The sequence below is a fragment of the Halichoeres trimaculatus genome, unplaced genomic scaffold, assembly GCF_033239565.1.
Source record: "Halichoeres trimaculatus isolate MK-OKI-2021-1 unplaced genomic scaffold, fHalTri1.1 fHalTri1_scaffold_2, whole genome shotgun sequence".
In the NCBI taxonomy this organism is placed as follows: domain Eukaryota; kingdom Metazoa; phylum Chordata; class Actinopteri; order Labriformes; family Labridae; genus Halichoeres; species Halichoeres trimaculatus.
In genome coordinates, this window is record NW_027437180.1 from 37,372,259 (window position 1) to 37,387,318 (window position 15,060).

The 15,060-nt window shown below is 46.1% G+C and overlaps 1 protein-coding gene across 1 annotated transcript; it reads right to left on the bottom strand.

The window, feature by feature from the left end:
• Positions 1 to 449: 449 nt before the first annotated feature.
• On the bottom strand, positions 450 to 11,888 carry LOC141804741 (calpain-2 catalytic subunit-like). The gene is made up of 21 exons (XM_074689353.1): positions 11,512 to 11,888; positions 9,290 to 9,359; positions 8,054 to 8,175; positions 5,994 to 6,127; positions 5,645 to 5,813; positions 5,376 to 5,459; positions 5,121 to 5,206; positions 3,305 to 3,379; positions 3,065 to 3,225; positions 2,783 to 2,952; positions 2,583 to 2,594; positions 2,249 to 2,460; positions 2,129 to 2,165; positions 1,944 to 2,009; positions 1,780 to 1,837; positions 1,549 to 1,613; positions 1,395 to 1,463; positions 1,210 to 1,288; positions 993 to 1,109; positions 846 to 904; positions 450 to 752 (listed from the first exon to the last, which is right to left on the bottom strand). Exons 1-21 carry the CDS (start codon positions 11,746 to 11,748, stop codon positions 729 to 731), a joined length of 2,106 nt encoding a protein of 701 aa, XP_074545454.1. The 5' UTR covers positions 11,749 to 11,888; the 3' UTR covers positions 450 to 728.
• Between the last annotated feature and the right edge of the window lie 3,172 nt (positions 11,889 to 15,060).

Sequence of the window (15,060 nt, forward strand, 5' to 3'; positions counted from 1 at the left end):
AAAGAATCATAATTCTTCTTTGATGACTCCTTGATATATTTATCATAAATCACTGATTCTTTCATAATGAATCTTAAGCAATTAAGACTTTAACTCCTAATACTTTCTTTACCAAATCTTTCAAATATGGCTCTTTAATAACTAAATCTTTCATAAACAATTATTTCATTTATAAATCTTTAATGTATTCATATTTTATTACCAATCTTTCATTTTCATGAATTAAATCTAAAACTAATGACTCTTTGATAACCAAATCTTCCATTAGTGACTCATTTATCAAAGACTTTGTAATTACTAATCTTTAACTACTGAATCTTTCTTTAATGAATCTTTCAATAACGAATCTTTTTTGTTATGAGTCTTCTATTATGAATCTTTAATCACTGAATCTTTCATTAATGAATCATTCAATTACGAATCTTTTTGTTATGAGTCTTATATCATGATCTTTTATTAATGAGTCTTTTATCAATTAAATCTTTTATTAAGGAATTTCGAAAACAAATCTTTCATTACAGATTCATTTATCAATAAATCTTATATCAATGAATCTTCTTTATTTTCTGATACATGTGGTCAGCTAAGACAACAGGTAAACAACAAACAAACACCTCTACATCAGTCTAAGGAGACACACTTCTTCCATCTACCACAACAAGACTCTGCTGCTCTGAGTCTCTGCAGCCCAGATCAGGACCAGGACCAGGACCAAGATCATGTAGTCCTCAGAGCATAGTCACGTTCAGCCACTGCAGCAGAGACAGGTGTGAGTTGAGATGTGATAACCTTATTTAAACAGGTGAGACTGACAGGTGATGATGTCATCATGTTTCTGTTTTTACCTGCATGAAGTTGAACTCCACGGTCCCGGACTGCTCTGTGTCCATGGATTCAAACGAGTCTGTGGGCAGGAGACAGTTAATGTTAGACATCTTCATCACCTTAACCCTCCTCCTCCTCCTCCTCCTCCTCAGAGCGTCGTCACTCACTGAACATGGTCTCCAGGCGGATCAAACAGCCCACAAAGTTGTCGAAGTCGATGGTGAGATCAGGCTCACTGTAACGAGCAACCAGCACCTGATGAAGAGGGTTGTTCAGAGTGAATCCTGAAACACAAACACAGAAACAAAGATGACTGTTAACACCTGTTTCAAACCTGTACATCAAAAAAAAAAACTCAAACAGGAAGTGGACGAGTTTGTTCACCTGCTTCCTCCACGGCTGACCTCATCTCCATGGAGCTCATGGTCCCCGTGTTATCCACATCCTTCTCCCGGTAAATTTTCTGTGCCCATACAAAAACAAACACCAGCATGATGAGCCCATTTCACTTTGAGTCTACGGAAGCCCTGATGGGACAAACCATGATCAAATCTGGATCTCAGACTCACCAGGAACTTCTCAATCTTCGTCCACAGGATCTTGAACTCCACCAGACCCAGCTTCCCGCTTCCGTCTTTCTGAAGGAGCGTTCAGGACCACTAACATGCTAACACTGAAGTGCTAACAATACAATGCTAACATGCTAACAGAGTGAAAGGATACGTCCAGCAGGTTGACCATGTTGCGACAGGTGGTGAGGCTGAAGCCGCTGGTCTGGATGTCAGAGCCTGTCGGAGAGTCGGGCTGTGAGGTCATGTGACTCATTAACATCCAATCAGCACACAGAACGAGCCCCTGATCCACGCAGGGCATCAAATACACACACACACACACACTCTGTCCCTCTAAACACTCATTCACGGTTTATTCAGATCGTCGTCATGTGACTCTTACGTTTGGACACCACCCTGTTCAGGATCTTCCTCAGCTCGAAGGCAGAGATCTCGCTGTCCTGTAGAGAAACACGCCAAATCAGACCATCACAACAAAAACTCAGGAAGCGCCCCCTGCTGGACACTGCAGAGTATGACTTTAAATATGAGAGTGACGTCACTCACTCCTCCGGCGAGCTGACTGAACAGATTTCTGAACCGATCGTCCACATCATCCTCATCGATCTCAATCTGAAACAGGAAGTGATCACCCACTTTAGCTTAGTGCCATGATGATGATCATGATGTGACACGTTTGTGGGGTCAAAGAGAGAGTAGCTGTAGCTTAGCTCTGAGGCTAACACTCTTACCTTCTCCACTCGGGACTCCACGGGGTCGTCGAGCTCTCTGTAAGACACACATCATGTGACAGGAAGTCATTTATTGGTTTGATCTAATTGTTCTTTAGCCCTGACGATGCTCAGACTCACTGGAAGTCGGCCTGTTTCTCGGAGAACACTCGCACACAGAAGTCTCCGTTCTTGTTGGGCTCGAAGGTGGACGGGACGATCAGGTACTCCCCGGGCGGCAGACAGAAACGACTGCACACCTCTCTCAGGTTGATGAAGGTCTCAGAGCGAGCTTTGGACGCATGACGCAGGAAGAAGTTCCTGTTCAGGTGGACGTTCCTCTGACCGTAGAACTGACAGACAGACAGACAGACAGGTGAATCAGACTGAGCAGTATGTAACAACGAGTGTCGTTATAATGTTGAGTGTGTGTAAGCCGTGTGAGGTCAGCAGGTCAGCGTGGTCCTCTTCATACCTCCTCAGGAACCTGAAACACAAGAAGAAGAAGTTTCAGACACAAAGACGAACTTCAGAGACCGAAGAGGAAGGATCTGAGAGCAGGAGAAGTCTCCCTCTGGCTGAACCAGTCTGACAGTCTGGACTCTGAGCAATTGTCTTGAGGGGTATTCTTAAGTTCCCCTTCAGGTGCATGGACGGACCGGTTCTCGGTCTCACCTCATAGATGGCGAACCCCACGGTGTGCATGTCCTCGCCCATCTTCCTCATGCGCCTGCGGTTCTTCTGGATCAGCCCGACCACGAAGCTGCAGCCGGCCTCCCCATCATCTGGGTCATCGTCCTCCTCATCCAACCGGATCTTGAACTGAGGGTTGGTCCAGAACGAGTCTGACAGGAGGAAACACGTCATCACACAGAGTACCTGGGTCAGAGGAAATCCCAACCACTCTGTCAGGCCCCTTCTGTCCTGGCCTGTTCTGGGTCTGACAGGACCACTTACTGGGGTAGTTCCTGCAGCCCCCGGCCGTGGATCCTCTCCTCCAGCTGCCGTCAAACTTGGACAGAGACCACTTAGAGATGGAGTCATCGGACAGCGCGTCAGGCGTCAGGTTACAGATCTCCAGCCGAGAGTAATGTCGCAGGAAGTCAGGGAAGGACATCCTGTGAGTCAGAGCGAAGGGTTCAGGTCACACACACGATGAGGTGAGGAAGAGGAGGGTGAGGATGAAGATGATTTTACCAGAACTCTCCGTCCTCTGAGCGGTGACTCAGGCGATCGCGGTCCTCGTCGCTGATGTAGCGCCACTCCATGGAGCTGCCGGAGCACAGGACGGTCAGAATACAATCAGAGAGATGACATCATCAAAACCACGCCCCCTCCATGACACAGTTTGGAGCGACCTTTAACTGTCCAAAAAGTTCGTAAACAAGCTTTACTTTCTGTTCCAACAGATCAGAGAGGAACCAGCGCTGAGAGTAAAAGATCAATAAACTCAAACATCCAGACGTGTGGTTGATCTGACCATGGGGGGCGGGGCTTATTCTGAAACAAGTCAGTCAGCTGCTCTCAAACAGTAAAACCCAAAACCAAAGCAAAAAACAACGTGTTTGAATCAGGATCCCAACATTCAAACACAACATATGTTTACACAGACTTCACAGACTATATTCATTCATTCACTTATTAATTCATCCATAATTCTTTCCTTATCATCACCTCATTCATTCATTCATTCATTTATTTTTTCATTTATTCGTGCATTCAACCATTCATTCATGTATCATACATTCATACATACATTTATTTATTCTTTCATTTAGTCATTCAATCATCCAGTCATTCATTCTTTCACCCATTCATTCATCCAGCCATTTATCTGTGCACAACACATTCATGCACACATCCACCCAATCGGTCATTCATACCTTCATCCATTCATTCATTCCTCATCCATTCATTCATTTATCCATGCATCCATTCATTTGATCATTCATTCATTCACCCATTCATTCATCCACACTTATACATTCATGCAAACACCTACCTATCCATTCATTCATACATACATTCATTCATACTTTATCCATGCATTCATTCATCCATTCATTTATTCATTCATACTTCTATTTACTTTTTCAGTTAGTCATGTATTCATTCTTCCATTAATTAATCCATACATTCATTCATTCACCCATTCATTCATCCTTGCATTATACATTCATGCATACATCCACCCATCCATTCATTTGATGATTTATTCATTTATTCTTCAACCATGCATTCATCCATTCATGCATTAATCACCTATTTTGTTCTTTAGGTCATTCATTCATCCATTCATTCATTCATCTTTTCATTCTTACATGCATTCAACTATTCATCAACACATCATCCCTTTATCCATTCATGCATACATCTATTCATTCATTCATGTAGTTATTCATTCATCCATTTATTTATCTATTTTTTCATTCATCCATTCACTTGTTCATTAATTCATTCTTCAGTCCAGAGGAGAGAATGATGTATGCATTATCCATTCATGCATACATCCACCCATTCATTTACCCATGAATCTATTCATTCATTCAACTATTTATTCATCCATTCATTTATTTACTCATTCATTCATCCAATCATTCTTTCCTAAATTCGTTTATTAATTTATCTTCTCAGACTTTCTTACATTAGTTTATCCATTCAGTCAATCATTTATGTATTCATAAGTTTTCTAATTTGTTTGTTAATTCATTCATTCATCCATTCAGACCTGCTCACACTGAGGGAGGAGCCTGTCTGATGAAACACGCTCGGTCTCTGAGGAGCTCAGAGGGATCAGCGCTCTGGACCCGCCCCACTGAGCCCGCTAGCAGGGAGGAGCTGGCTGACATGTGGTGACAGAGCTGCAGGTGTGGACCTGACACCTGCTCAGGTAACCCAGGTGACTACAGAAGTCTCCCATGTGACCCTGAGCTCTGCTGAGACTCTGTGGAAACACCTGCAGGTCCCTCTCTCTAACACACCTCAGCTCACCTGAGCCGTCAGGGTTACCTACTCATCACTCCACGCTCCGGTCCACTCCACCTGGCCCCATGGGTTCCTAATCCGGATCAGCTTCATCAAGTCTCCACGATACTCCACCTGCAGCCAATCACAAGCAGAGCAGACTGAGCCTAACCTGACTGATCACCTGGGGCCAAGGCTCCGCCCCTCTGCAGGTAAACAAGGGTCTGCTGCTCTAAACTGTTCAGATTAAATATGAGTGGCTGGTGCAGGGGGCAGGGCTCTGTTTGGGGGTGTGTCCTCTCACCACAGCGACTCCTGTCACGGAGTAGGCGTGGCCTTTCACCAGCTTCTGACGGGTCACGGCCTCCGAGTCGGCGGCGTTGGTGATCTGATAAAACAAACACAGATTCAGGTCCAGGATCACGGTCCCTTCAGTCTGAGCCTGAAGCAGATCAAACGTCTCATCCGAGTCCCTCTAAACAGGGAACCTCAGTTCCTCCCATACTGCCCTCTGTGGACCCAGTCAGGTCTCGTACAGTCCTCTATTGGACGTCTCATCACATTGGAACTTACGTCTATGGAGCAGCCCATCAGCGAGCCTCGGCTCTGCGCCTTCTGGATGATGTGGAACAGGTGAGGACTGGGACGGTTGAGATCGTGGGCTTCAGCGATCCCTCCAGTGAAATCCTCAAAACCCTCAGTGGTGGATCCTCCAGACAAGGCCTCGTAGCATCCGTTCAACCTGAAACCAAATCAGAGCCTGGGCCTAAAGATCACCTGAACCAAACAACAACCTGGACATAGAAATAGTCTGGACCCGAACCCCTGACATCCAAGGAAGAGATCCAGGTAACAACCAAAACACCTGAGCACAGTCTGCTTCCTGACTTCCTGTGGAGCAGGTCGTCTGCTCGTCTCTTACTTGGCGTAGGCTTTCTCCAGCAGAGCGCTCCAGAACTCTCTCCCCTCCGCCGAGTGCACGAACAGCAGCTCGCCATCTCTGACAGGCAGGCGGTCATCGATAACCACGTCCACCCACTCCCCAAACTGCCAGAACTACACACACACACAGACACACACACAGACACACACACAGACACAGACACAGACACAGGGACAGGGACAGGTGGTAAAACGGGCCACGGTCCACAAACAGAAGGTCTTATAAAGTCGTTTCACCGTGATCTGAGGGACACCAGGTAAGACCGGTTCCTTTAAAGACAACAATCTGGACCTGGTACCGGTTCAGTCACTATCAGTCCTGGTACCTTTGGGACTAAGTGATCCCTTATTCTCACACCTGGTGCCTTCCCTGTTGAATGTTCCCTTGTTTCTGAATCTCTAAGTGGTTCCTGGGTACTTATTGGGTATCTCCTTCACAGTCTCCATTATTGGTGGGTCTCAAAGCGATAAAGTTCCATCCTTCCTTCCTCCACATGCGTCGTTCACTTGCGTTTTAGTCCCTCCCACCAGAGATAATGGAGAGACGCCAGGAGAGAGGATGGAGGAGATTCGTTTTTAGAGCAATGGGTCATCCTCTCCTTCAGAGCGTCACATGAAGCTACGTGTTTCAGTGATGACGGCATCAGCTGATCACCTCTGGATCATCTGTCAGTCAGCTCTAACAGCTGTTTGTGCGTCTGGGCATGTGTGCTGTAATAACTCGGATTAAACAGAAACAGTAACAGAGATTTGTCTGTTTCCTTAACCTGTTTATTAAACATGTTACCATGAAGAAAACCTGCTCTCTGTTTATTCTGTGTGCTGTTTAGAAGCTCACAGATCACTTTTCCGGTAAAATGCGTAATTGTGAGATTATTTATGAATTATTTAGCCTTTATCTAGAGCCCATCTGATCGTGTCTCAGGAAGATATTATTGATCAGTCAGTTTTCTGTATTAATCCTCTGTTATATTGATTTGATGATGGTTGTGTTCAGTGTTTTGTGCTCTAAACTCACAGCGAACACTTTGTTACCAGATTTATGATCAGTTTCTGAACGATCCTCTGTGCCTGTCCTCAGCTCGTCTTTTCTCTCATTAAACTCTGTTGTGTTCGTGAAGTTTCATGTAAAGTCTGAGCCTCTGCAGCGTCCAATCAGAGAGTGATATTCCATATGGGGGCGTGTCGGTCAGTGAAAAGACTTCCGCAAAGCCGGCTCTTGTGTCTCCTCGATCATAGCTCCTCCGATCAGTCTCCTCCATCCTCTCTCCTCTGAGCGCAATTATCGCTTTGGGACAGTCTTCAAAATGACGACTGGGAAAGTACTTCTGGTGTCGTGGAGGAGATAGGACGGAGGAAGCAAGAAGTTAACGCATTGAGACGCACCCCTTGTCTAGTCCAAAATGTAAAGGACCAGATACCCCTGAACCAGAACCTGTGCAGACTTTGCATTTGTTCAGTGTACATCAGGTTCTTTTTACAAACTCAGGAACCATTTGGACTGTTTGTTGTACTGGTACCAAGAGGTCTTCAGCTCTAAGGGCTGTTGGTACCCTATAGAATGGGTTCTTCCTATCAGTAGGGATGGGTACCTTTTGCATTTGAAACGATATGGTACTAATTCCCGGTACCTGGAAATCGGTATCAGTACTCAACTGTACCAATTTTCGGTGCTTTTGTGTGTTTATGTGCTAAAAAATATCAATTTCCTTAATAATAAAATGTAAATTCTTTTCAATTTAACATTTTTATTCTTAAATGTATAACCTTCCAATGCTGTGTTCATGTCCAGAATGGAAAATCCCCGACTCTTCCACTCCCTCATAGTCACAACAGTGCATTTAGGTACCTAAACATGGCACCTTTTGATGTTATGTGAATTGGTACCCGGTACTTTTGACAGAATTCAAAAGAACCTAATTCGGAACCCATCCCTTTAGATATCTGCAGCCTGAGTACTTCAAAGACTCTTTTGGACCTGACACCTTTGCATTTACCCCTGGTACTTCTTGAGTACTGGTTCTGGTGCTGAGTGCATACCTCGAAGTGGAAGATGCCGGCGTACTCTCCGTCTCTGAAGCTCTGGTCATGTGGAACAACTCGAGCCAGAACTTCCTCGTTCAGGGTGAGCGAGGCGATGGCAGCGAGGAGCCAGCAGTCACCTGGAGGGAGGAAGTAGGCGGGGCTTAGATATGTTACTCAGTGACTGACAGGTAAAAATAAAGTCCCAGTTTCATTGCAGGGGACACAGGTGGTCCAGGTTGAAAAGGGGGACTCAGGAGACTAAGGGGACACAGGCGTCCATGGGGCACAGGGGACAAAGGGAACACAGGTGTAAACAGGTGGAGGTGTTAAACTCCAGGCTGTCTGCTCTGTGCTCTGATTGGCCGGGCTCTGCCAGGTGTTTCCCTTTGTTACCATAGAAACTGTTTCCCGTGGTTCCCTCTGATCCTCTGATGACATCACAGTGAGCTGCCTCCCACCTGACTGTCAGCACATCTAATGTTACTGTTGACAAGACGACACACGCTACGGTGTCACGCCTGACTTACCACAAACACTCACACACACACACATAAACACACACAGAGTGATGTGGAAACTAACCTCTGTTCTTACACACAGAGACACAGAGACAAAAACACGGTGTGTAAACACCCATGGTGGGATTTTCGTCTCTCTGGTTTGTTGGATGATTTCAGACTCTGTGTTCTGTGAATGTAAATTAGTGGAAAAGTTATTTGAATCCTGCGTGTGTGTGTGTCTCCCTCCTTCTTCCTCTTCCTATCTCTCTTTCTGTTTCTCAGGAACAGGTTGGTCCGGTTGGTCGAGCCGCAGACATAATAAACTCTGATCGTCGTCCTCTGGAGGTGTGTGTGTTGTTTTCAGGTAAACCTCGTCAGCGAATCTCTGCAGCAGGTTAATAACAGATTATAAAGTATAGCTCAGTGTGTGTGTGTGTAAAAACGAACTTCTCTGAGTGTTAAAACGAACAGAGCGTGGATCTGCCCTAGAGTTTCTGATCTAAAGCAACAGTTCATCATTGAGATAAAGCTAACACTACAAGCTAATGCTAACATTAAAAGCTACCACTCTGTGCTCAGTTAGTGATGTCTGACTCTGATCCTCATGAAGCGAGCGTCTGAGCTGAAGTTCATCCATGGTTGAACTCTCAGTCTGGGGCTGCTGCGTCTGATCAGAAACATAAATCTGAAAATCGTCTGCGTATCGAGCGAGCCGCCGCCACAGAGAGAGAGAGTGATGGCGCCTTCTTACCCAGAGCGCCCTGACAGATGTCCGTCCTCGAGGCTCCAGAGACGATGAACTCCGGGTCAGAGGTCAGCTCCTGCACAGGAAACACATCATCAGCTGACAAGCAGAAGGGGCGGGGTTAAAGAAAAATGGAGGATGGATCAGAAACATAAGAACAGCTCAGGGAGAAACAACCATAGAGTCTGACATGCATCATGATGTCACTGTGATGTCATCATCACTGTGGGTCATGTAATAGATACTACTCAGTGCTGCCCCCTACAGGCTGCTTTTAACACACACCCTCTGTGAGTCCTGAACCTGACTTGACTCTGAGTCCGTAAAAACTTGACATTAAGCCAAGATGGCCGCCACATGTTCTGACATCACATCTCTGAAAGTCTTCTAACAAAAATCAGTATGACTTTAATCTACAGTCTCCTGCCCACAGCGCCCCCCTCAGGACAAAGTCAGAACTGAGCCATGAGAAGGACTGCAAGAGTCATGACCAGAGGAGGCGCCTCCTGCTGGACATGAGCAGGAGTGCAGCTTTAAAGACTTTCATAAGCTTTACTTATTTCCAGATCCTGAGTCCACCTGAAACCAGAGCTCCCAGGTGCACCTGCTCAGGCTCTCCTGGGGATGATCCTCAGGTGTTAGTGGAGCAGCCCCGCCCGGCTCAAACACACCTGAGTGTGGGAGTGACCCACTCTAACCACAGCTCCCATTGTGAGGAGCAGCTGGGGCGAGGCGTCGGCAAACAGAGGCCGGTCCCCTGAACCCTGATCAGCTGATCTGACTCACTCCAGATCACCTGAGACCTGATCTACCTGCAGCTCCGTCAGTCCGAGCTGGTCCGACTGGTCTCTATGCCTTCGCCCCCTTCATGGCCCGGTTCTTTAAAAACATTCATTAAAGTGTCCACTTAGGGGCCAACATGCAGGCTAAAGCAGACTCTTGAGTCAAACACGCGCTAAAGTTTCCTCTTGGGAGCCATAACATATGCCTAAGTGCCTCCCTTGGCCAAAAAATACACTACAGTGTTCATTTGGGAGCCAAATGTGCGCTAAAATGCCCATTTGAGCCAAAACCCATATCAAAGTGCACTTTAACAAGCCAAAACGTACACTGATGTATTCTCTTAAGAAGTCAAAACGCACGCTATAATGCCCCCTTGGATTCCAAAATGTGTGCTAAAGTGCCCCCTGCAGCCAAAACAGACACTTTAGAGAATTTTTGGAAACCAAACGTGCACCAAAACACCCGAATGTGATCAGACAGAAGCAGAGGAGCAGCTCTGAGGAGTCTAAAGATAACAGAAACCTAACGGAGGATCTGTCCAATCTAAAGTCTGTTTCCTGATCCAGATGTTCTCAGGTATCATCAGCTCAGATTCAAATTAAGGTGCCTTCAGGGTCCGCAGGGAAGTTTAGACCCTGTGAATAAAGTCTAGACCAGGGGTAGGCAACTTTTTCTATGACTCAAGCCACTTTAAAACTTTAAGTGCCAGTATTTATTCTTTTCATAAAATCATCCTCAGTCGATTGATTTTTTCATGCTTAACTGTGTCGTGACGTGAGAAATAGTTTAACTAACTTTTGTTGTCTGATTTCTAACTGTACAGAAAGTTTTAAATGTTTTGTTTTGTTTTGCAAACTTTGCTAACGCTGTTTTTATGTTTGGTCTCAGAAAGACGGTGCCCACTTGATGTCCTACCGACCACTCTTTGACAGCAAAGGGTGGATATCGCTCCATCTGCAGCCATCTCTGACAATAACAAACAGATTTATGGCCACACTTACGAAACACATTTGTGCACTTGTAACGTCATGATTTAAATTCATTATTTAACAATTTGTTTTATTTATTAGTTCATTTTATTTTATTTTATTTTATTTTATTTTATTTTATGTTATTTTTATTTCATTTTATTTTGTTTTATTTTATTCAATAAATTTTATTTTATTTTATTTTGTTCTATTCTATTTTTATTCTTTTATATTAATTTTTAATTTTAATTTTTTTTATTTTATTTTTTTATTTATTCTGTCTTTTGCCCCATTGTCATTTTTAAATAGGCCAGCCATGGCACCCGTGCCCTAGGTTGCCTGCCCCTGGTCTAGACTCTGAGAATAAAGTCTAGACCCTGAGACTAAGTGAGTGACATGAGCCGGTCTACACCCTCAGCAAACAGTTTCTAGTGAATCCTGATCTCAGGTCTAGAAAAGAAAACTGGAGTCACTGACCGTGGGTCTCTGCCACCTGACCCCCCGGACCTTGTAGGAGCTGGGACCCAGCTCGTTGAAGCCCAGGGAGGAGGTCGTGGCCGGGAAGGTTTCGTCCTGGAAGAGGCGTCCGGACTCCATGCAGCTCTGCCGCAGAGACTCATAGTCCTGGTTCAGGTACTTCACTGCCTGGCTATTGGTCCCGATGCCCTGCTTCTTCTCCCGGCAGTGCTGCAGGGTGGCCGCGATGCCCGACATAGTTCTGGTCTCGGAGAGTCTGGATCCTGGAGGGTCTGGAGGGTCTGATAAAGTTTCGTGCTGCGCAGAGAGTCGAAGCTGCAGGTGAGTGATGCCAGGAAGGGAGTGTTCGCCCTGATGGAAATCTTATATCCACAGTCAAACTGTGCATGCTGACAGGTGAGACTTCCGCTCTGTGCTTTCAAAATAAGGCACTGAGCGGCAGACAGCTGGAGAGCCTCAAACTTTAAACAGAGTCCTGAACCTCAGCGGAGACAACAGCGGACTGAAGCAGCTCACAGAGCACAGAGCGAGACAGCATGAACAGACAAACTCCTCACTGAGGAAGCAGGCGGAAAAAATACATGCTTTTATTCTGAAGGCTAGAGCAGCTTCCGGTTTTATTGTGGTAAATCTTTCTTCTTGACTGAGGAGGAAACTTTTTACTGACAAACCAAACTCAGAAAGTTCCATTCTCTGCCTCATCTCTCCCCCTACCCTGCTGTTTGTGTGTGTGTGTGTGTGTGTGTGTGTGTGTGTGTGTGTGTGTGTGTGTGTGTGTGTGTGTGTGTGTGTGTGTGTGTGTGTGTGTGTGTGTAAATCACAGGAACAGTTGAGCCTGAGGGGTTTCTCTGAGCACCACACCCTGTACTTTCTGACTCGCAAACAAATAGCTATTTTATTGTGAAGGAGTGACTTCCTGTGGAGCAGCAGATGATCTCAGAGAGGCAGTGAAGAAGAGTTAGACCTCTCAGAGCAGAAAAACTGCAGGTTAGGGTCTGTTTGGGTCCTTTTGTCCTCAGAGGACCAGACTCAGGGACCTGGTTTAAATCCCGGTTTTGGTCCAAAGTCTGTGCCTCAGGCTTTAAGGAGGACAGGGACCAGCTCACCTCCTGCTGACAGAGGATCACAGTCACCAGCTCAGAGTCAGCAGCAGGGGGAGCTACAGATCAGACTCTTGAACAGGGTCAGACTTCAGATCTAGATCCAGACTCTTCAGCTCTTAAAAAACACAAGGTAAAACTTATTTTTCAATCACAGGTTTTTATTTTTTTCTCAATTCAACATCACACTTCAGAAAACACACACTCTAGTGGACACTCAGGGAACTGCAGGCTTTGACCTCAAGTTACAGAGCTGCAGTTCACTTTTTAAGCTCAGGGTGGTGCAAATACAATACTTCATCAGTACTGTTATTAAAGGGTGTGTGTGTGTGTGTGTGTGTGTGTGTGTGTGTGTGTGTGTGTGTGTGTGTGTGTGTGTGTGTGTGTGTGTGTGTGTGTGTGTGAGAGAGAGAGAGAGAGAGAGAGAGAGAGAGAGAAGGAGAGAGAAGGAGAGAGACAGCAGCTGTGTTTACATCAATCATAGGACTTTTTTTTTGGTAACAGGAAGTCTTTTATCTCCGTATCTCCAGATAATCAGGTAATCCAACAAACAGACAGACAGACAGACAGACAGACAGAGAAACAGACAGACAGTCAGACAGAGAGACAGTCAGACAGAGAGACAGACAGAGAGACAGACAGACAGACAGACAGGCAGGCAGACAGGTAGACAGACAGACAGGCAGACAGGAAGACAGGCAGAGACAGACAGACAGGTGGACAGACAGACAGAGAGACAGACAGACAGGCAGAGACAGACAGACAGACAGGTAGACAGACAGACAGACAGACAGGCAGACAGGTAGACAGGCAGAGACAGACAGACAGGTGGACAGACAGACAGAGAGACAGACAGACAGGCAGAGACAGACAGACAGACAGACAGACAGGTAGACAGGTAGACAGACAGACAGAGAGACAGACAGACAGGCAGAGACGGACAGACAGGTAGACAGACAGACAGACAGACAGACAGACAGGTAGACAGTCAGACAGAGAAACAGACAGACAGACAGACAGGTAGACAGGCGGACAGGCAGACAGGTAGACAGACAGAGAGACAGACAGACAGGCAGAGACAGACAGATAGACAGGTAGACAGACAGACAGACGGACAGGCAGACAGGTAGACAGGCAGAGACAGACAGACAGGTGGACAGACAGACAGAGAGACAGACAGACAGGCAGAGACAGACAGACAGACAGACAGACAGGTAGACAGTCAGACAGACAGACAGGCAGACAGACAGACAGGCAGAGACAGACAGACAGGTAGACAGACAGACAGAGAGACAGACAGACAGGTAGAGACAGGTAGACTGACAGACAGACAGACAGACAGGTAGACAGTCAGACAGAGAGACAGACAGACAGACAGACAGGTAGACAGACAGACAGGCAGACAGGTAGACAGGCAGAGACAGACAGACAGGTGGACAGACCGACAGAGAGACAGACAGACAGGCAGAGACAGACAGACAGACAGACAGACAGACAGGCAGAGACAGACCGACAGGCAGACGGACAGACGGGCAGAGAAAGACAGACAGGTAGACAGACAGACAGACAGGCAGAGACAGACAGACAGACAGACAGACAGACAGACAGACAGACAGACAGAGACAGACCAACAGGTAGACAGACAGACAGACAGACAGACAGACAGACAGACAGGTAGACAAACAGACAGGTAGACGGACAGACAGACAGGCAGGCAGACAGACAGACAGGCAGATAGACAGGCAGAGACAGCCAGACAGACAGACAGACAGACAGACAAACAGACAGAGACAGGCAGACAGACAGGCAGATAGACAGAAAGAGACAGACGGACAGACAGACAGACAGGCAGACAGGTAGACAGACAGGTGAGCTCATAGGAAAAATAAAGTTGAAAACTTGTTTGAAATTCAAACTGAAAGAAAATGATTAACATGAGGAGACGATAACAACGTTCTTTAATTCTGAAACACTTCCTGCTGCTGTTAGCATCTGTTAGCTTAGCCTTACCCTTAAAAGGTATGCCTCACCTAGAGGACTTGTTGGAACCAGCTTCTGAGGTGGGTATGACAATCATCTTTAAAACATGGGTCTGTCGGAGATCTGGAACTCACCCGAACTGGTCTGACATCAGACCCACTTCAAGACCTGAACCCAAACTCTTCATCATCATCATCATCATCATTATCACCATCATCATCATGACTTCAAACTTAAATCTGACTCTTTATTTCTTAAAAACAAACTTTGAGGGCACACACACACACACACACACGCGCGCGCGCGCGCGCACACACACACACACACACTGCTTTCCTCCCCTGAACTCGGAGTTTTGTTCCTTCAGAGTCTGAATCTCTGATTTGATAGTTTCCTGCTTTTAAGAGAGAGAGAGAGACAGAGAGAGAGAGAGAGAGAGAGAGAGAGAGAGAGAGAGAGAGAGAGAGAC

Coding starts and splice junctions, on each gene's coding strand:
- LOC141804741 (XM_074689353.1), bottom strand. CDS start 11,748: ATGTCGGGCATCGCGGCCACCCTGCAGCACTGCCGGGAGAAGAAGCAG. Junction 3,380..5,120: donor ACCGGAGCGTGGAGTGATGA/GTAGGTAACCCT, acceptor GTGCTCCGGCAG/CTCCATGGAGTGGCGCTACA. Junction 1,464..1,548: donor ACATGGTCAACCTGCTGGAC/GTATCCTTTCAC, acceptor ACGCTCCTTCAG/AAAGACGGAAGCGGGAAGCT.